Genomic DNA, 21,513 nt, shown 5'->3' on the forward strand with positions numbered 1-21,513 from the left:
GACTACTCAGGTAATGGACTGTCCTCTGGCTTTTCATTTGTTTATTTATTTTTTTAGAGACAGTCTCACTTTATTGTCCTCAGTAGAGTGCTGTGGTTGTCCCAGCTCACAGCAACCTCCAACTCCTGGGCTTAGGTGATTCTCTTGCCTCAGCCTTCTGAGTAGGTGGGACTACAGGCGTCTGCCAGAATGCTCAGCTATATTTTTTTCTTACAGTTTGGCTGGGGCAAGGTTCGAACCTGCCACCCTCGGCATATGGGGCCAGCACCCTACTTACTGAGCCACAGGCGCCACCCTCATTTGTTTAGAGACAGGGTCTTGCTCTGTCACCCAGGTTGGAGTGCAGTCGTGTGGTCACAGATCACTGCAGCCTTGAACTTGAGAACTGCTCCAGCAATCTCCTACCTCAGCTTCCTGAGTGGCAGGGACCGCTGGGACCATAGGCACAGGATATGAAGCCTGGCTCAGTTCTGTGGCACTGAACTGAAGGAAAAAGGCGAGAAGACTCGGGTCCACACAGGAGAGGAGTCTATGGCCTCAGCCACCAGGTGGCATCGCTCACCATTCTGGAAAAACAGCTTGTCTACCTGGGACGCCACATTCCTAGTGCTCCCAATACTCCCTAGCTTGGGCTCTAGGGTGAGGGCAATCTGAACCTGAGGGTAGGGCGTCTGCAGGCGTGCCCGGGCTTCCCAGCCCGCCCTTCCCCTTACATCCCATGCATGTCCCCTGGCCTGCCCAGAAGAGAGCCTCATTCCTACCCCTGGGCCGCTCTTCTGAGCTCCAGAGTAGAGCTGCCGGACAGGATGCAGCAGGTTAGGGCAGAGTAGTGCAGGGTAGATTTTCCCTAGCCCTGGCATAGTAAAAAGAAAACCCAAACACTTTCTTACTTTTAATATCTAATAGTAAAAAAAACCCACCCCCTAAACCTAAACAATCCATTTGCATGTCAGCGCATGCCTGGTTGCAGGCTCCCTCTCCTCGGTGTCCTCGGGCAGCTCTCTCAGGCCCTGGATCTGGGAGAGCCAGCGGCGGCAGAAAACCATCCTGGTCTCTACCCCAGCACGGGGACAACCAAGGACCCAGCCTTTCAGAATGGCCACGAGGAACTGTTTTTAAAGCATGTAGTCACACTAGTAGGAAGTTTTCCCCTGAGGCTGAGATGAGGGTTATTTCTTGTGGAGAAACTTCATTTTATTGCCTAAAAGAAAGAAAATGAGAGCGTTTCACTGGGCAGACAAGGGTGAGTTAAATCTTGCCCTTTCCACCCCAGACATGGTGTGGGTAATGTGGACCCCCACGCATCGTTTGCTTTGGAGAAGTTTTTTTTTGGGGTGTTCCTGCTTTCCAGAGTAGGTCTCTGGGGACTTCAAAGGGCTCTTCCTCAGACTTGAGGGGGTGCGAAAGGGAGAATGTCAAAGCCATTCTCTGGTCTCCTCTGGTGGAGGGCTGGTATCTGCTATGGTAATAACGGAAGCCCTGAATATAGCACATCCCTAAGGAGCCAAGTGAGGAGAAGGCCCTCTTCCAGGCACAGACTGATACCCATGGCCTCTGTGTGGGCCTGCTCCCTTGCTCCCCTTTATTTGCTGTCTTCTCCATCTTCCCTTTTCCAGTATGGGCCTTTTTATGAATTAAACCTCAGTCCTTATATTCTTATATTTCTCCTTGCTAGGGGAATTTGGGCCAGTGCAAGTCTTTGCTGCCAGCCTAGGACTGTCGTGCTCCCTAAACTCAGCTCCCCAGAGGATTTAAGAGTAGAGGAGATACTAGACAAAGAAGATAGCTCTGGGGCCCAGTAAAGAGAGTGGGGGAAGATTTGTTCCAGATTAGAACAGGAGGTTAAAATGCCAATTTCCAGTGCAGGCTGCAGAGCTCTGTGTTATTGAGAGCCCAGACTCCCCTAAAGACAGCTGAGAAGAACAATGCTAGTGAGGGGGACAAAGACCCCTGGGCCTTACCTAGTCCCTTCAGGAACTTATTAACACCACTGTGCTCTCCACTGGGGAGTGTTTCCAGATACTCTTGGGCTCGAACCTCAAATAGACCTGTTGAGAGAAATCCCAGACATTTTAGTTCCTGGTTTTTGCACTTGTAAGCTTATCTAGTTCCTCACTACCACAGAAGAGAGACCTTGCTTTTGAGATGAAGCTGCTCCTATAAACATGCTCTGAATTATGAGGTTTATGAGTTTTTATTACCCTTACAATTGCCCAACTTTGTGCAGTAACTGTCTTTGGAAACCTATAAAGCAACCTCATACATGAGATCCTATTTTTCTTCAATAAACATCTCCCAAGCTTTTGCACTGTGCCAGGAACACGGTTTTAAAGATGAACTTGCTAGGTATGGTGGCTCATGCCTGTAATCCTAGCATCTGGGAGGCTGAGGCAGGAGGATCCCTTGAACTCAGGAGTTCGAGACCAGGCTGAGCAATTAGTAAAGACTTCATCTTTACTAATTAATAGTAGAAAATTTAGCCAGGCATGGTGATGGGTACCTGAAGTCCCAGCTACTTAGGATGCCGAGCCCAGGAGTTCGAGGTTGCTTTGAGCTAGGCTGATGCCATGGCACTCTAGCCTGGGCAACAGAATGAGATTCTTGCTTAAAAAAAAAAAAAAAAAAGTAAAAAAAAAAAAATGGGTATGGTAATGCTCAGGCAATAGGGCAAGACCCTGTGTCAAAAACAGAAACAAAACAAAAAAGATGAACCAGTTTGTTCTGAAGATTGAGGAATGATCATATGAGGTCTGATAATTAAGTTTGTGAACTTGCCTCCATGGGCTTACACTGGCAGCATTGTACAAGAACTTGGTGAGATTTCATAACCTTGGTATGTTAGTGTCTCACAGCTGTGTTTGTGTTGACATGTGGTGGTATCTTGCTGAGTGGCATTCGTTATTGTCGCATGGTTTGCATGCCATCTCAAGAATGTCAGAGCTTAAATCAGAGCAATTTTTTTTTGAGACCGTCTCCTTATGTCGCCCTGGGTAGAGTGCCATGGCATCACAGCTCAGCAACCTGAACACTCCTGGGCTTAAGCAATTCTCTTGCCTCAGCCTCCCAAGTAGCTGGGTCTACAGGCACTCACCACAACCTCTGTGGCTATTTTTTTGTTGTGCAGTTTAGTTGGCCTGGCTGGGTTTGAACCCGCCACCCTCAGTGTATGTGGAAGGCACTATAACCTCTGTGTCACGGGCGCCGAGCCTGTAGCGCCATTTCTAACTGTCAGACCTTGTACTCTCTGATTTTCTCTTGCATCCTCCCATAACAGTACCATCGCCAAATGACTTAGTTTCCTGAAATTCATCTGTGAACTGAGGTTGCTGGGCAGGCCATCTCACAGGCTCCTTCAGCTCTGACGCCTAGGGTCTGTGCCTTAGGTGCTTTGTTTTTAACCATCTTTAAGTACAGAAACAGGGTCTTGCTCTGGCCCCAGGCTGGAGTACAGTGGTGTGATTATAGCTCACTGCAAGCCTCCAACTCCTGGGCTCTAGTGATCTTCCTGCCTCAATCTTCTGAGTAGCTGGGACTACAGTTATATGCCACCACACCTGGCTAATTTATTATTTTTTTTAAGAGACAGTCTCACTCTGTCACCCTCAGTAGAGTGAGCTGAGCTATGGGTTTGGCATCGAGTCAATACCAGCTAGTTTTAGAGGCAGGGTCTCACTCTTGCTCAGGCTGGTCTTGACCCAAGAGCTCAGGCAATCCACCCACCTCATCCTCCTAGAGTGCTGGGATTATAGGCATGAGCCATTGCACCCAGCTGTCTGGCTAAGTTTTCTTTCTTTTTTTTTTTTTTTTTTTGGCCGGGGCTGGGCCTGAACCCACCACCTCCAGCATATGGGACCGGCGCCCTACTCCTTGAGCCACAGGCGCCACCCTGTCTGGCTAAGTTTTTTTTTTTTTTTTTTCTTTTTTTTTTTTTTATTGTTGGGGATTCATTGAGTGGTACAATAAGCCAGGTTACACTGATTGCAATTGTTAGGTAAAGTCCCTCTTGCAATCATGTCTTGCCCCCATAAAGTGTGACACACACCAAGGCCCCACCCACCTCCCTCCTTCCCCTCTTTCTGTTTCCCCCCCCCATAACCATAATTGTCATTAATTGTCCTCATATCAAAATTGAGTACATAGGATTCATGCTTCTCCATTCTTGTGATGCTTTACTAAGAATAATATCTTCCACGTCCATCCAGGTTAATACGAAGGATGTAAAGTCTCCACTTTTTTTAATGGCTGAATAGTATTCCATGGTATACATATACCACAGCTTGTTAATCCATTCCTGGGTTGGTGGGCATTTAGGCTGTTTCCACATTTTGGCGACTGTAAATTGAGCTGCAATAAACAGTCTAGTACAAGTGTCCTTATGATAAAAGGATTTCTTTCCTTCTGGGTAGATGCCCAGTAATGGGATTGCAGGATCAAATGGGAGGTCTAGCTTGAGTGCTTTGAGGATTCTCCATACTTCCTTCCAGAAAGGTTGTACTAGTTTGCAGTCCCACCAGCAGTGTAAAAGTGTTCCCTTCTCTCCACATCCACGCCAGCATCTGCAGTTTTGAGATTTTGTGATGTGGGCCATTCTCACTGGGGTTAGATGATATCTCAGGGTTGTTTTGATTTGCATTTCTCTAATATATAGAGATGATGAACATTTTTTCATGTGTTTGTTAGCCATTCGTCTGTCGTCTTTAGAGAAAGTTCTATTCATGTCTCTTGCCCATTGATATAAGGGATTGTTGGCTTTTTTCATGTGGATTAATTTGAGTTCTCTATAGATCCTAGTTATCAAGCTTTTGTCTGATTGAAAATATGCAAATATCCTTTCCCATTGTGTAGGTTGTCTCTTTGCTTTGGTTATTGTCTCCTTAGCTGTACAGAAGCTTTTCAGTTTAATGAAGTCCCATTTGTTTATTTTTGTTGTTGTTGCAATTGCCATGGCAGTCTTCTTCATGAAGTCTTTCCCCAGGCCAATATCTTCCAGTGTTTTTCCTATGCTTTCTTGGAGGGTTTTTATTGTTTCATGCCTTAAGTTTAAGTCCTTTATCCATCTTGAATCAATTTTTGTGAGTGGGGAAAGGTGTGGGTCCAGTTTCAGTCTTTTACATGTAGACATCCAATTCTCCCAACACCATTTATTGAATAGGGAGTCTTTCCCCCAAGGTATGTTCTTGTTTGGTTTATCAAAGATTAGGTGGTTGTAAGATGTTAGTTTCATTTCTTGGTTTTCCATTCGATTCCAAGTGTCTATGTCTCTGTTTTTGTGCCAGTACCATGCTGTCTTGAGCACTATGGCTTTGTAGTACAGACTAAAATCTGGTATGCTGATGCCCCCAGCTTTATTTTTATTACAGAGAACTGCCTTAGCTATACGGGGTTTTTTCCAGTTCCATACAAAACGCAGAATCATTTTTTCCAAATCTTGAAAGTATGATGTTGGTATTTTGATAGGAATGGCATTGAATAGGTAGATTGCTTTGGGAAGTATGGACATTTTAACAATGTTGATTCTTCCCATCCATGAGCATGGTATGTTCTTCCATTTGTTAATATCCTCTGCTATTTCCTTTCTGAGGATTTCATAGTTTTCTTTATACAAGTCCTTCACCTCCTTCGTTAGGTATATTCCTAGGTATTTGATTTTCTTTGAGACTATGGTGAAGGGAGTTGTGTCCTTAATTAGCTTCTCATCTTGACTGTTATTGGTGTACACAAAGGCTACTGACTTGTGGACATTGATTTTATATCCTGAAACATTACTGTATTTTTTGATGACTTCTAGGAGTCTTGTGGTTGAGTCTTTGGGGTTCTCTAAGTATAAGATCATGTCGTCAGCAAAGAGGGAGAGTTTGACCTCCTCTGCTCCCATTTGGATTCCCTTTATTTCCTTGTCTTGCCTAATTGTATTGGCTAGAACTTCCAGCACTATGTTGAATAGTAAAGGTGACAGAGGGCAACCTTGTCTGGTTCCAGTTCTAAGAGGAAAAGCTTTCAGTTTTACTCCATTCAGTAAAATATTGGCTGTGGGTTTGTCATAGATAGCTTCAATCAGTTTTAGAAATGTGCCACCTATGCCTATACTCTTCAGAGTTCTAATTAGAAAAGGATGCTGGATTTTATCAAATGCTTTTTCTGCATCTATTGAGAGGATCATGTGATCTTTATTTTTGCCTCTGTTAATATGGTGGATAACGTTTATAGACTTGCGTATGTTAAACCAGCCTTGCATCCCTGGGATGAAGCCTACTTGATCATGATGAATGACTTTTTTGATGATAAGCTGTAATCTATTGGCTAGGATTTTGTTGAGAATTTTTGCGTCTATGTTCATGAGTGAGATTGGTCTGAAATTCTCCTTTTTGTTTGGGTCTTTTCCTGGTTTTGGTATCAGGGTGATGTTTGCTTCATAGAATGTGTTGGGGAAGATTCCTTCTTCCTCAATTTTTTGGAATAATTTCTGCAGTACAGGAATAAGCTCTTCCTTGAAGGTTTGATAGAATTCTGGAGTGAAGCCATCTGGACCAGGGCATTTTTTGGTTGGAAGCTTTTTTATTGTTTCTTTGATCTCAGTGCTTGAAATTGGTCTGTTCAGGAGGTCTATTTCTTCCTGGCTGAGTCTAGGGAGAGGGTGTGATTCCAAATATTGATCCATTTCTTTCACATTGTCAAATTTCTGGGCATAGAGTTTCTGGTAGTATTCAGAGATGATCTCTTGTATCTCTGTGGGATCAGTTGTTATTTCCCCCTTTATCATTTCTGATTGAGGTTACTAGAGATTTTACTTTTCTATTCCTCGTTAGTCTGGCCAATGGTTTATCTATTTTATTTATTTTTTCAAAAAACCAACTCCTTGTTTCATTAATTTTCTGAATGATTCTTTTGTTTTTCAATTTCATTGATCTCTGATTTGATTTTGGATATTTCTTTTTCTTCTACTGAGTTTAGGCTTAGATTGTTCTTCTTTTTCCAATTCCATAAGATCTCTTGTGAGATTGTTGATGTGCTCTCTTTCAGTTTTTCGAATGTAGGCATCTAAAGCGATGAATTTTCCTCTCAAAACTGCTTTTGCAGTATCCCACAGGTTTTGGTAGCTTGTGTCTTCATTGTTGTTATGCTCGAGGAAGTTAATGATTTCCTGTTTTATTTCTTCCTGCACCCATCTGTTATTCAACAGAAGATTGTTTAGTTTCCATGCCTTTGGGTGGGGTCGAGCATTTTTGTTAGAGTTGAGTTCCACCTTTAGTGCCTTATGGTCTGAGAAGATACAAGGTAAAATTTCAATTCTTTTGATTCTGTTGATATTTGTTTTGTGTCCCAGGATATGATCAATTTTGGAGAATGTTCCATGGGGTGATGAGAAGAATGTATATTCTTTATCTTTGGGGTGGAGTGTTCTATATGCGTCTATCAAGCACAGTTGTTCTAGAGTCTTATTTAAGTCTCTTATATCCTTGTTTAATTTCTGTTTAGAGGATCTGTCCAGCTCTGTAAGAGGAGTGTTAAAGTCCCCTGTTATGATGGTATTATCAGATATCATATTGCTCAGACTGAGTAAGGTCTGCTTCAAGAATCTGGGAGCATTTAAATTGGGTGCATAAATATTTAGAATTGAAATGTCTTCTTGTTGTATTTTTCCCTTGACCAATATAAAGTGACCATCTTTGTCTTTTTTGACTTTAGTTGCTTTAAATCCACATGTGTCTGAAAATAAGATTGCAACTCCTCTTTTCTTCTGAATTCCATTTGCCTGAAAAATTGTCTTCCAACCCTTGACTCGGAGCTTTAATTTGTCTTTTGAAGCCAGGTGTGTTTCTTGCAGACAGCAAATGGATGGCTTGTGTTTTTTAATCCAGTCAACCAATCTATGTCTCTTCAGTGGGGAATTCAAGCCATTAACATTTATTGAGATAATTGACAAGTGTGGTAGTATTCTATTCGTCTTATTTTGTGAGAGTCCATTGCTTAGTTTTATCTTTTGCATCAGTGTGGAGGTTAGGTTCTGTCCTTTAATTTCTGAGTTCTTACTTTGCTGCTGATCCATTGTGGTGGTCAGTGTGCAGAACAGGTTGAAGTATTACCTGTAGAGCTGGTCTTGTTGTGGCGAATTTCCTCAATGTTTGTATATCCGTAAATGATTTGATTTCTCCATCAATTTTGAAGCTTAGCTTAGCAGGGTACAGAATTCTGGGCTGAAAATTGTTCTGTTTAAGTAGATTAAAGGTAGATGACCATTGTCTTCTTGCTTGGAAAGTTTCATTAGAGAAGTCTGCGGTCAATCTGATGGATTTGCCCCTGTAGGTCAACTGGCGCTTACTCCTGGCAGCTTGCAGAATCTTTTCTTTGGTCTTGACTTTGGAGAGGTTCATCACAATGTGTCTTGGAGAAGCTCGGTTAGAGTTGAGGCGACCCGGGGTCCGATATCCCTCTGAAAGCAGTGTGTCAGAATCTTTGGTAATATTTGGGAAATTTTCTTTTATAATATTCTCTAGTATGGCTTCCATTCCTCTGGGGCATTCTTCTTCCCCTTCTGGAATTCCTATAACTCGTATGTTGGAACGCTTCATAAAGTCCCATAATTCTGACAGTGAACGTTCTGCTTTCTCTCTCTTCTTTTCTGCCTCTTTTACTATCTGAGTTATCTCAAGAACTTTGTCTTCTACCTCTGAGATTCTTTCTTCTGCATGGTCTAACCTGTTGCTGATACTTTCCATTGCATCTTTAAGTTCCCTGATTGACTGTTTCATTTCCTTCAGCTCTGCTATATCCTTTTTATATTCTTCATATCGTTCATCTCTTATTTGATTCTGTTTTTGAATTTCCCTTTGGTTATTTTCCACTTTATTAACAGTTTCCTTCATTGTTTCCATCATTTCCTTCATTGTTTTCAACATGTGTATTCTAAATTCCCTTTCTGTCATTCCTAACATTTCTGTATAGGTGGAGTCCTCTGCAGTAGCTACCTCATGGTCCCTTGGCGGGGTAGTTCTGGACTGGTTCTTCATGTTGCCTGGAGTTTTCTGCTGATTCTCCTCATGGGTGATTTCTTTTATCTGTTTACTTGCCCCTAATTTTCCTTTCAATTCCTCTTGCTCTTTAAGTTCTTGTGCCTGTGGACTAAGGGTTACAGGACCAGAAGGGTGAGAAGGTTGAAGAGCAAAAAAGCGATGAAAGAAATGAGGACTGAGTAATAAGAAAAAAAAAAAAAAAAAAAATGAAAAAAAAGAAAAATAGAGAAAGGAGAGTGGTTGGGTGAAAGGAATATTGACAAAAAGAAGAGAGGCACAGAAAGACTGGCTAAGTTTTTAAGATTTTCTTACAGATGGGGTTTTGCCATATTGCCCAGGTTATTTTTAAGTTTTTATGACTCCCACTTCTCTTATTAAATAGTGATCTATAAAGCAGATCTTCTACTTAAAAGGATTCTTCAGGCGACGCCTGTGGCTCAGTCAGTTGGGCGCCGGCCCCATATACCGAGGGTGGCGGGTTCAAACCCGGCCCCGGCTGAACTGCAACCAAAAAATAGCTGGGCGTTGTGGTGGGTGCCTGTAGTCCCAGCTACTCGGGAGGCTGAGGCAAGAGAATTGCTTAAGCCCAGGAGTTGGAGGTTGCTGTGAGCTGTGTGATACCATGGCACTCTACCGAGGGCCATAAAGTGAGACTCTGTCTCTACAAAAAAAAAATAAATAAAAAAAAATAAAAGGATTCTTCATCAGGTGGTTCCTGTACCTCATATGGTCCAATCAATTTTCTTTTGTCCCTTTAAGTATCTCTTATCAGAGTGACCTGAGAGTGGCACTTCTGATTCTGTTTTGCAAAGAGCTGTGGGCATATAGAGTTTTGGGGTCCTTAACTCAATCTCTGAGTTCACAGCACCACAGAGTGCACCAGTGACTGGGGCCAGGTGCTCCTGGAACCTCCCCTGGCTTCTTCACAGCCTCCCCAGGGGCTAACACCTTTCTCCTACTCAGCTGTATTGATTGATTGATTATGTTTTTAGACAGGATCTCTGTCAACCAGGCTGGAGAGCAGTGGTGTTATCACAGCTCACTGCGGCCTCCAGTTCCTGGGCTTGAGTGATCCTCCTGCCTCAGCTTCCGAGTAGCTGGGACTACAGACACTCATCACATGCCTGGCTCATTTTTCTTATTTTGGTAGAGAGGGGTCCTCAATATGTTGCACAGGCTGGTGTTGAACTCCTAGTCTCAAGTGATCCTCCCACTTCAGTCTCCCAGAGTGCTAGGACCCCACCAGGCCTGGTCTCCTACCCAGGTTTAACCCCCGTCTGTAGCATCCCTTACCAACATTTCTAGATTCCCCAAAGGGCTTAAGCTGATGTCATCCTTATTGGTGTGATGGAACCCAGGCAGATGGGGACAAGGTAGACAAGAATTCAAATAGGAGTGAAGGAGAGGGAGAGTGGGGAGAATAGGTGGTCTCCAGCAGTGAACGAAGTAGAAGCTCCACGTGTCCTGCCGTCCCTTCCATGCCAGGCCAGCTCAGGGGAGCTGCTCACATAGGCAGGAGGTCACTGAGCCATCCTCGCCTCCTCCTCTGTCCCAGCCCCAGCTAGCCCCTGTTCTCCCTGCCCTCTCCTTCCACGCCCTGAGCAGAGGGGGCCTGAGGAAGAGAAGCAGAAACAGTGAGAGGGGGAGGGCGCGCTTGAGAGTTTCATGAAGCAGGAAAGAACGGGATAGAGGAAGCCCTGGCCAGGGCTGTGGTTCTAGGACAGCGCAGAAGAAGGGACACAGAAGGTGGAGAAGGGGCCGTGGCGTGCCCGCAAGCTCTATTCCCGTCTGTGTCCTTGCCCTGACACCTTTCTCCCAGCTCATCAGCGCCTGGAGTCTGGGCATCTCTAGCAGGCTCGGCCCAACATGGAAGATGCCCCTAACCCTTGGCATTTTGCTGCCGCAGCTCCCGCTCCTGGATGAAGCCACGAAACATCTGGGTCTCCATGAAGACCTCCAGGAAGCGGCGGAGGCTCTTGGAGGAGACAGCTTTGCGGAAGGCCTCTCGCTGCAGGGTCCTCTCCTCGCGCTCGCTAGATGTCAGGAACAAGGAGTAGTGGCCCACGGTCTCCACGAAGAAGCGGACAAATGCTTCAGACACCACCTCGTTCAAGGGGTTGGACTTGGGGCCTGAGCAAGGAGGAGAAAGGCCAGGGATGGTGAGGGCGGCTGGGCTGGGCCAGAGCCACTAAGACAAGCCAACTGGTTCCCTTGACAGGAACTGTGATTGTCCTAGGAAAAGGTTACCCTGAGTTTTATTTAAAAAAATTTTTTGGGGCGGCACCTGTGGCTCAGTCGGTAAGGTGCCGGCCCCATATACCAACCTGGCCCCGGCCAAACTGCAACCAAAAAATAGCCGGGCGTTGTGGCGGGTGCCTGTAGTCCCAGCTACTCGGGAGACTGAGGCAAGAGAATCGCTTGAGCCCAGGAGTTGGAGGTTCAAAAAAAAAAAATTTTTTTTTGACTGGGCATGTGGCACATGCCTGTAATCCTAGCACTCTGAAAGGCTAAGGTGGGTAGATTGCCTGAGCTCTTTAGTTTGAGACCAGCCTGAGCAAGAGTGAGACCCCATCTCTATTAAAAATGAAAAACTTAGGCAAGAGGATCACTTGAGCCCAAGGGTTTGAGTTTGAGGTTGCTGCGAGCTATGATGCCATGGCATTCTACCCAGGGTGACAAAGTGAGACTCTGTCTCAAAAAGCTCCCAAAACTTAAAAAAATGTTTTTTTATAAAACAATTTTCTTTTGGCTTGGTGCCCATAGCTCAGTGGTTAGGGCGCCGGCGACATACACTGGGGCTGGCGGGTTTGAACCTGGCCCAGGCCAGCTAAACAACAATGACAACTATAATAAAAAATAGCCGGGCATTGTGGTGGGCACCTATAGTCCCACCTTACTTGGTAGGCTGAAGCAAAAGAATTGCTTAAGCCCAAGAGTTGGAGGTTGCTGTGAGCTGTGATGCCACAGCACTCTACTGAAAGGGACATAGACTCTTGTCTCAAAAAGAAAAAAATTCTTTTTTTCTTTTTTTAATTTTCTTGCCTCAGCCTCCCCAGGAGCTGGGATTATAGCTCCTCACCATAATACCCGGCTATTTTTAGTGGTGGGGATCTTGCTCTGGCTCAGGCCTTTCTTGAACTCGTGAGTTCAGGCGATTCGCCTGCCTCGGCCTCCCACAGTGCTACAATTAAAGGCATGAGCCATCCTGCCTGGCACCAAACAATTTTCATTTAACTTTTTTTCTTTTTTTTGCCTCAAGAAAATTCAGAAGAGAAACCCTAAGTTAGTCATTTCTTCCTCTCTTTCTTCTTCAGAGCCAGACATGGATGATAGATCTTTCCCTACTTTTTATTTTTTTTTGAGACAGAGTCTGAAGCTGTCACCCTGGATAGAGTACCGTGGCGTCACGGATCACAGCAACTTTAGATTCCTGGGCTTGTGATTCTCTTGCCTCATGACTATAGGCGCCCACCACAATGCCCGGCTATTTTTTGGTTGTGGTTGTCATTGTTGTTTGAACTGGCCGAGGCCAGGTTCCGACTCTCCAGCTTTGGGTATGTGGCCGGTGCCCTACCCACTGAGCTATGGGTGCTGCCCGTCCCTACTTTAAAACAGATTGTTTTAGGGTCAAAATGGGAGAGGTGGGAGAGTTCTCCGCACAATTTCATCATTGCCAGGATGAAACCCAGATGAAAGGTGGAGCTCCCAGGTTCTCTCCCTGCATCTCTCTTGCCTGTTTTCCTCTTTAGCCAGGGAGGGAAAGGGAAGTCACTGCCCACCATACCCTGAACCTAAGGGTGGAAGAGGGAGGGTCTGGGAGGTGGCCCAACACTCACTGTGCCTGCAGTCCGGGGACCCTTCCTCCTGGTCACAAGCCAGGTCATTCCTCTGTTCCAGAATGTGCTCCAGGGCCACCTGAAGCTTACGGGGCAGGATGGAATCCTCATCCTCCATCTGTAAAGCAGAAGTAGCAGGTGGGCCCTTGCCCAGTGCTGCTGGGGATGGTGGCTACGTCCTGGCTGGCAGGATGTGCTGAGCATGACACAGGGCAGGTCTGGGTCAGTTCTCAGTTTTGTGGGAAGAACACCACTTACAGCCACAGTTTGAAGTTTGAATCTTCATTTACATTTACAAGCTGTGTGGGCCTAATTTCCCCCATTTGTAAAGGAAGGAAGTATGGAGAAACCTCAAAGTACTCAACCTAGACCTCCCATTCGATCCTGCAATCCCATTACTGGGCATCTACCCAGAAGGAAAAAAATCCTTTTATCATAAGGACACTTGTACTAGACTGTTTATTGCAGCTCAATTTACAATCGCCAAAATGTGGAAAGAGCCTAAATGCCCACCAACCCAGGAATGGATTAACGAGCTGTGGTATATGTATACCATGGAATACTATTCAGCCATTAAAAAAAATGGAGACTTTACATCCTTTGTATTAACCTGGATGGAAGTGGAAGACATTATTCTTAGTAAAGCATCACAAGAATGGAGAAGCATGAATCCTATGTACTCAATCTTGATATGAGGACAATTAATGACAATTAAGGTTATGGGGGGGGAAGCAGAAAGAGGGATGGAGGGAGGGGGGTGGGGCCTTAGTGTGTGTCACACTTTATGGGGGCAAGACACGATTGCAAGAGGGACTTTACCTAACAATTGTAATCAGTGTAACTGGCTTATTGTACCCTCAATAAATCCCCAACAATAAAAAAAAAAAAAAGAAAAAACTGGCTAAAAATCCATGGCTGCCTTCTTGGGAAGATCAAATGCAATACTATTACCTCATGAGAGTGCTTAGCACTAATGGATACTCAGTGGATGTTTCCACTGCCCCCGTCCTGCAGAGTAGCAAGTGCTAACCCGGGGACCCTGGCCAGGGCAATGACCAGCATGACCCACGGCTGGCTTTATGATCTGGGCCTTAGCATAGGTGTACCTTGAGGAAGGGCTTACCTTGCAGGCCTTTGGGAAGCGAAAGTAATGATTAAAAAAAAAAAAAAAGCATCACACTACTGAACTTTTTAGCAATGTGGCAACTCCAAGTTTAGAAGCAATCCATAACTGCCCAGAAACATTTTTTTGCAAGATCTGATAGGTTTTAGACCTCTCTGGCAAATAATACAAAGAAAACACATTGGGCGGCACCTGTGGCTCAAGGAGTAGGGCGCCGGCCCCATATGCTAGAGGTGGCGGGTTCAAACCTAGCCCCGGACAAAAACAAAGAAAACACATTACTTTTACTGCTAATGAAAGTAATTTACGATCAGTATAGGAAATACATGAAAGACTAGCACAAGTTAAAAAAAAAAAAAAAAGACTAACGCAAGCTAAAAATCACTCTTCATCTGCTTTCTTGTTACTCTACCTCTCCAAAACAGCCATCATGAATGTTTTGGTGGGTTCTTCTTTCAATCTCTTTAAGATGCTCATATATAGGGCGGTGCCTGTGGCTCAGTGAGCAGGGCGCCAGCCCCATATGCCGAGGGTGGCGGGTTCAAACCCAGCCCCAGCCAAACTGCAACAAAAAAATAGCCGGGCGTTGTGGCGGGCGCCTGTAGTCCCAGCTACTCGGGAGGCTGAGGCAGGATAATTGCCTAAGCCCAGGAGTTGGAGGTTGCTGTGAACTGTGTGACGCCACGGCATTCTACTGAGGGCAATAAAGTGAAACTCTGTACAAAAAAAAAAAAAAAAAAAAAGATGCTCATATATATATTTCTTTGTCTTTTTGTTTCCTTAAAGAATGATCAGAAACATATTATATAATTTTGTTTCCTGACTTACTACATCATTGACTTTGTCATCAAATATTATTTGAAAGCATGTTGAAAAGATAAGTGCCTATAGTCATTAGCTATACAAAGATTCTTGTTCTAATTGATAGGAAACCATTTTTTAATTTTTTTTTTTTTTTTTTGTAGAGACAGAGTCTCACTTTATGGCCCTCGGTAGAGTGCCATGGCATCACACAGCTCACAGCAACCTCCAACTCCTGGGCCCAAGCGATTCTCCTGCCTCAGCCTCCCGAGTAGCTGGGACCACAGGCGCCCGCCATAACGCCCGGCTATTTTTTTTTTTTTGTTGCAGTTTGGCCGGGACTGGGCTTGAACCCGCCACCCTCGGCATATGGGGGCCGGCGCCCTACCGACTGAGCCACAGGCGCCGCCCAAGGAAACCATTTTTTAATTTTTTTTTGAGACAGAGCCTCAAGCTATCACCCTGGGTAGAGTGCCGTGGCATCACAGCTCACAGCAACTTCCAACTCCTGGGCTCAAGTGAGTCTCCTGCCTCCGCCTCCCAAGTAGCTGGGACTATAGGCACCCGCCACAACACCTGGCTATTTTTTGGTTGTAGCCGTCATTGTTGTTTGGCGGGCCCAGGCTGGATTTGAACCCACCAGCTCAGGTGTACGTAGCTGGCTCCTTAACTGTTTGAGCCATAGGCGCCGAGCTGATAGGAAACCATTTTATGTTGGAACAAATGGAAAGCACCCCTTTGCCATGGCCCCTCCTCTTGCTCCTGTCTTGTCCTGGCCTGGGATCACACAGCTCCCAGGCCTACTCAGGAGCCTTTCCAGGGCTAGAGAGCTGAGACTCCAATCAGGAAGAGGGAAGGAGAGGGAGGAGAGGGTTGGAACCGTCCTCACTCACCTGTCTGAGGAAGCGACTGTTGACTAGGTCAACCACAAGGACCTACAAGACGAGAGGAAAAGGGACTATTATTGCCACAGGGCTTCTGGGATACAGCTGGACTCTTGGCCTTCTTCCTTCCTGGCACCCAGAGACAGCTGGGATGCAGGTGAGTGCCATTGGTGCTTCTCAACATTACCACCATGGCCCCAGCTGGTGAAGGGGACTGGGCTCTCAATACCACAGCCACAGTCTGGGACACATGTGAGCTGCAGGCCATCCCTGTCCTGCTCTCAGGCTGGCTGAGGCAGAGTTCTGTGTTTCAGGCTGTGGGAAAAGACGCCAAAGGCCCCACTTGTTCCCCCCGCCAAGGCTTCTCCCTCTTCTTTCTCCCACTGGCTGCTTAGCCTAGTTACTTCTCTCTAGGGGATAGAAGGAGTTACCTGGGCAACAAGCAGTGGCTTTCATTGGTTAAAGCTTTCAGGATAAAATACCTTCCCTCTCGCCCGCCAGAATGGGGCTGAGACCCAGGGCCAGGACCAGCGCAGGGAAGTAAGGTGTTCAGGGTATAAAACTCAAGGAGGCGGGCAGCGCCTGTGGCTCAGTCGTTGGGGTGCTGGCCCCATATGCCGAGGGTGGTGGGTTCAAACCCGGCCCCGGCCAAACTGCAACCAAAAAATAGCCGGGCATTGTGGCAGGCGCCTGTAGTCCCGGCTACTCGGGAGGCTGAGGCAAGAGAATCGCTTAAGCCCAGGAGTTGGAGATTGCTGTGGGCTGCGTGAAGCCACGGCACTCTACTGAGGGCCATAAAAAGTGAGACTCTGTCTCTACAAAAAAACAAAACAAAACAAAAAAACCCCAAAAACTCAAGGAGACATTCACTTGTGGGCTCCTTACTCAGATCTCAGCCATGGTCATTGGCAGAGATGGCGAATAGCTAGGGGCCTGGCTGGCTACAGTGAGAACAGGAAGAAACATGTGGACTTTCCTATACCCCAGAGAGCCTGCCCAGGAGCTGAGGGAGGGCTCGGCTTCCTTCTCACACACACCCTGGGGTTGAGCTGAGCCATTTGCAGGAGCACAGGGTGTGCAGACAAGCTGCTCGCAGTCCTCAGGCCCACCTGTAAGACCTGAGGCTGGTAGTTAACAGTTGGTGGGGCATTAGGACTACTCAGCAGCAGAGGAGCAGCACCTAGGGACTGGGAGAATTGCAGGATAAACAGACAGACGCTCCTCCTGGTGCACCAGGGCCTGAGCAGCACTATTAAGTTCCCTAAGGTTCCCTCTCTGACTGCTGGAGTCCCCAGTGCAAGGGGACAGAAACTGTTTAAAGTAGGGGCTGGGAGGAAAGAACTCTGGAAATGCCCAAGTAGAACTTTCTCCATTCAGAGGCTAAACTGAAAGCCCAGAATTTTGATAATTAAAAACACTTTTGGCTCAGTGCCCATAGCTTAGTGGCTAGGGCACCAGCCACATACACTGGAGCTGGTGGGTTCAAAACTGGCCCAGGCCTGGCAAACAACAATGACAACTACAAGAAGAAAATAGCCAGGTGTTGTGGTGGGTGCCTGTAGGCCCAGCTACTTGGGAAGCTGAGGCAAGAGAATCGCGTGAGCCCAAGAGTTTGAGGTTGCTGTGAGCTGTGCTGCCACAGCACTCTACTGAGGGCAGCGACATAGTAAGACTCTGTCTCAAAAAAAAAAAAAAAATTGGGGCCAGGTACAGGAGCTTATGCCTATAATCCCAGCACTTTGGGAGGCTGAGGCAGGAGTTCCAGGCTACGACAAGCTGTAAGGAGTTTAGACCTACAGTGAGCTGTGACCTTGCACTGCACTCCAGCCTGGGGGACAGAGTGAGACCTTGTCTCAAAAACAAACAAACAAACAAACAAGACAAAAAATCAAAAACAAAAGTCCATTTTGGTGGTTGTCTTTTTTTTCTTTTAAGAGACATAATCTCACTTTATCACCCTTGGTAGAGTGCTGTGGCGTCATGGCTCACAGCAACCTCCAGGGTTTAGGCGAGTCTCTTGCTTCAGCCCCTCAAGTAGCAGGGACTATAGGCGCCTGCCAAAATGCCTGACTTTTTTGTTGTTGTTGTTGCAGTTTGGCCTGGGCTGGATTTGAACCCACCACCCTCGGTATATGGGGCCAGCACACTACCCACTGAGCCATAGGCACCACGCTGGTGGTTGTCTTTTCTTTCTTTTTTTTTTTGTAGAGACAGAGTCCCACTTTATCACCCTTGGTAGAGTGCTGTAGCATCACACAGCTCACAGCAACCTCCAACTCTCAGGCTTAGGCGATTCTCTTGCCTCAGTCTCCCGAGTAGCTGGAACTACAGGCCCCCACCACAATGCCCAGCTATTTTTTTGTTGCAGTTTGGCCAGGGCCGGGTTTGAACCTGCCACCCTTGATATATGGGGCCGATGCCCTACCCACTGAGCCACAGGCACTGCCCTGGTGGTTGTCTTTTTAACTGAGATATAACAGGACCTACTAGCACAGAATTCTCGGGCAAGCATGAATTCCAGCTATTGCTAGATGCTCCAGGACTTCCTTCTCAGGGAGGTAGCGGGGAGGGAAGGAAAGGCAGAGGGCTATTTTTGACATCTGGCTAAGTTGTTCTTTACCACCCTTCTCAATGGGTGTTCACACCAGGCATTTCATCTGGAAGGAAAGAATGTTTGCAGTCATAGAGTGTATGACCTGTGTCAGACAAAGCCTTGTGGTCCCTGCTCTCCTGATACCATGTGCTTGCAGGGGGCCTTAGCCAGCACCTCCCCTTGGGTCTCTGCAGCCCCACCGACTCTGTAGCTTGATGGAAGGGGGACAGGGACACCTAGGAGCTCACCTCTTCCAGGGGCAGCTCCTTGAGCAGCGGCAGCGAGCTGGAGAGCAGCCCGATGAGGAAGGGGGTCGGCGAGCACACGATGTCGATCATGGCGGGTGGCAGCACCGGGATGTAGGTATGCTGCCAGGTGAAGGGGTAGATGAGTGCCACTGTCGCGTGGCAGCACTTGGACAGGGTGCTGCAGCCATAGAGAGAACAGGGAGAGGGGGATGGGTCAGTGAGGGCAGAGCAGGGGGTCTTCTCAGGCTCAGGAGAGGGCAGCCTCCATAGGAGAAGGCAGCGGGGAGAGAAGTGGTTGCACTCAGGTCAGGGAAGGTGATAAGTGTGGATCAGTCAACATGGGGTACTTAGAGCCTACGCCAGAGACTTTAAGACACAGCTACAGGGACTAACCCAGCACCCTGGATAATTTTTCAAGCTCACTTTCACGTGAGGTTGTTTTTTTTTTTTTTTGAGACAGAGTCTCAAGCTATCTCCCTGGGTAGAGTGCCGTGGCATCACAGCTCACAGCAACCTACAACTCCCAGGCTCAAGCGATTCTCCTGCCTCTGCCTCCCAAGTAGCTGGGACTATAGGCACCCACCACAACGCCCAGCTATTTTTTGGTTGCAGCCGTCGTTGTTTGGCGGGCCCCAGGCTGGATTCGAACCCACCAGCTCATGTGTATGTGGCTGGTGCCTTAGCCGCTTGAGCCACAGGCGCCGAGCTTGTGAGGTTTTGATTAAACCTTTCATTTCCATCCCTTTTCCCAAACAAAATGAAAACATGATTAAAGCCTATTTCCTCATGGATGCTCATTCTCTTACTGAAGATGCTCCATATGCTGATGCTGTAGCTTTTGCTTTGTTCTATTCCAAGCATTCTCTGAGCCAAGCATGAATATCTGGGTGCCATCCGAGAAAAGGAGACAAATTCTTTTGGTATTGGCATGCTAGCAGTCAGCTCCAAATTGGTCTTTTTTTTTTTTCTTTTTTTGAGACAAGTCTCACTCTTCTCCCGAGTTGAGTGTTGTGAGCAACTTCAAACACTTGGGGCACAAGTGATCCTCTTACCTCAACCTCCCAAGTAGCTGGGACTATAGGCACCCAGCACAATGCCTAGCTAGTTTTTCTATTTTTGACAGTGACGGGGTCTTTTTTAGGCTGGTCTCAAACTCCTGTAATCCACCTGCCTCAAGCTCCAAGAGTGCTGGGATTACAGATGTGAGCCATCATATCCAGCTCAAAATGGTCCATTTTATAAAAGTGAAACTCTAATATAAAGTTGCCCCTCCCTAGAATCCTGGTCAAAGGATGGCATACTAGATGACCAAGGGCTAACTCTTTTAGGCACCAAAATGTAGCCGGGCACAGTGGCGTGGCTCACGCCTGTAATTGTAGCACTTGGGAGACTAAGGTAGGTGGATTGCCTGAGCTCATGGGTTCAAGACCAGCCTGAGACAGAGCAAGACCTCATCTCGAAAAATAGTCGGGCGTTGTGGTGAGCTCCTGTGGTCCTAGCTACTTGGGAGGCTGAGGCAAGAGAATCACTTATGCCCAGGACTTTAAGGTTGCTGTGAGTTGTGATGCCACAGCACTCTACCAAGGGTGACCAGGAGAGACTCTGTCTCAAAAAAAAAAAAAAAAGCACCAAAATGTAAAAAAATAACATTGGGAGAAATATTGGGAATCTCTCTTCAAGAGTAATGATCATAATGCAGCTGTTTAATGGCAATCACTGAGCATTCCTGTTCTCTCCATTGCTTTGTGAAGTGCCAAATTCCTGCTGTTTGCTGACTGAATGAATGGATTCTGCAGGGTTATCATTTGAACATCAGTTCTATTACTCAGCAAGACTATGATGAGTGATAGCCTTCAGAGATGATTTTATTTGTTTATTTATTTATTTATTTTTGAGACAAAGACTCAAGCTGTCGCCCTGGATGGAGTGCTATCTCACAGCAACCTCCAACTTGGCCTCAAGTGATCCTCTTGCCTCAGTTTTTCTTTTTTTTTTTGAGACAGAGAGTCTCATTATGTCACCCTCAGTAGAGTGCTGTTATATCACAGCTCACAGCAACCTCCAACTCTTGGGCTTAAGTGATTCTCTTGCCTCAGCCTCCCAAGTAGCTGGGACTACAGGCACCCACCACAATGCCAAGCTATTTTTAGAGACAAGGTCTTGCACTTGCTCAGGCAATCCACCTGCCTCGGCTTCCCAGAGTGCTAAGATTACAGGCGTGAGCCACTGCACTTGGCCTCCTTGCATTCATTTCTTACTGCTAGTGAGCCTGCTACAAAAGTTCTTTTTTCTTCTCATTCTATAATGAGATGGGATTAGAAACCTTAGATGCCGGGCGGCGCCTGTGGCTCAGCGGGTAGGGCGCCGGTCCCATATGCCGGAGGTGGCGGGTTCAAACCCAGCCCCGGCCAAATTAAAGAAAAAAAAAAAAAAAAAAAAAAAAAAAAAGAAACCTTAGATGCCAAAAAAAAGAAGAAAAAAATAAAGAAACCTTAGATGCCTTTTAGAAGTACTTGTAAGATAAGAATAAAATAAAAGTGAAAGGTCAGGAGCGGGGGATCATGACTGTAATCCCAGCACTTTGGAAGGCCGAGGGGGAGGATTCCTTGAGGCCAGGAGTTCAAAACTAGTCTGAGCAACATAGTGAGATCTTGACTCTGCCAAAAACTGAAAAACAATAAAAATAGGCCTAGCAGGGCGGTGCCTGTGGCTCAGTGAGCAGGGCGCCGGCCCCATATACCGAGGGTGGCGGGTTCAAGCCCAGCCCTAGCCAAACTGCAACCAAAAAATAGCCAGGCATTGTGGCAGGTGCCTGTAGTCCCAGCTACTCGGGAGGCTGAGGCAAGAGAATCCCGTAAGCCCAAGAGTTAGAGGTTGCTGTGAGCCGTGTGACGCCACGGCACTCTACCCGAGGGCGGTACAGTTAGACTCTGTCTCTACAAAAAAAAAAGAAAAAAAAAAAATAGGCCTAGCATAGTGGCTTATGCCTGTAATCCTAGCACTCTGGAAGGCTGAGA

At 46.4% G+C, this 21,513-nt stretch overlaps 1 protein-coding gene across 2 annotated transcripts in view; it reads right to left on the bottom strand.

Moving 5' to 3' along the window:
* Nucleotides 1-882: 882 nt before the first annotated feature.
* DENND2A (DENN domain containing 2A) overlaps nt 883-21,513 on the bottom strand; it is a 142,871-nt gene continuing 122,240 nt past the window's right edge. For both annotated transcript variants that reach the window (XM_053609367.1, XM_053609366.1), the window contains exons 15-20: nt 18,497-18,674; nt 15,665-15,706; nt 12,848-12,965; nt 10,896-11,141; nt 1,962-2,048; nt 883-1,201 (exon numbers count right to left, since the gene is read on the bottom strand). In XM_053609367.1, coding sequence (XP_053465342.1) covers nt 1,170-1,201; nt 1,962-2,048; nt 10,896-11,141; nt 12,848-12,965; nt 15,665-15,706; nt 18,497-18,674 — 703 coding nt within the window. In that variant the 3' untranslated portion in view covers nt 883-1,169. The remainder of the gene's footprint in view (nt 1,202-1,961; nt 2,049-10,895; nt 11,142-12,847; nt 12,966-15,664; nt 15,707-18,496; nt 18,675-21,513) is intronic.

Source organism: Nycticebus coucang, chromosome 11 (genome assembly GCF_027406575.1).
Source record: "Nycticebus coucang isolate mNycCou1 chromosome 11, mNycCou1.pri, whole genome shotgun sequence".
NCBI classification, from domain to species: Eukaryota; Metazoa; Chordata; class Mammalia; order Primates; family Lorisidae; genus Nycticebus; species Nycticebus coucang.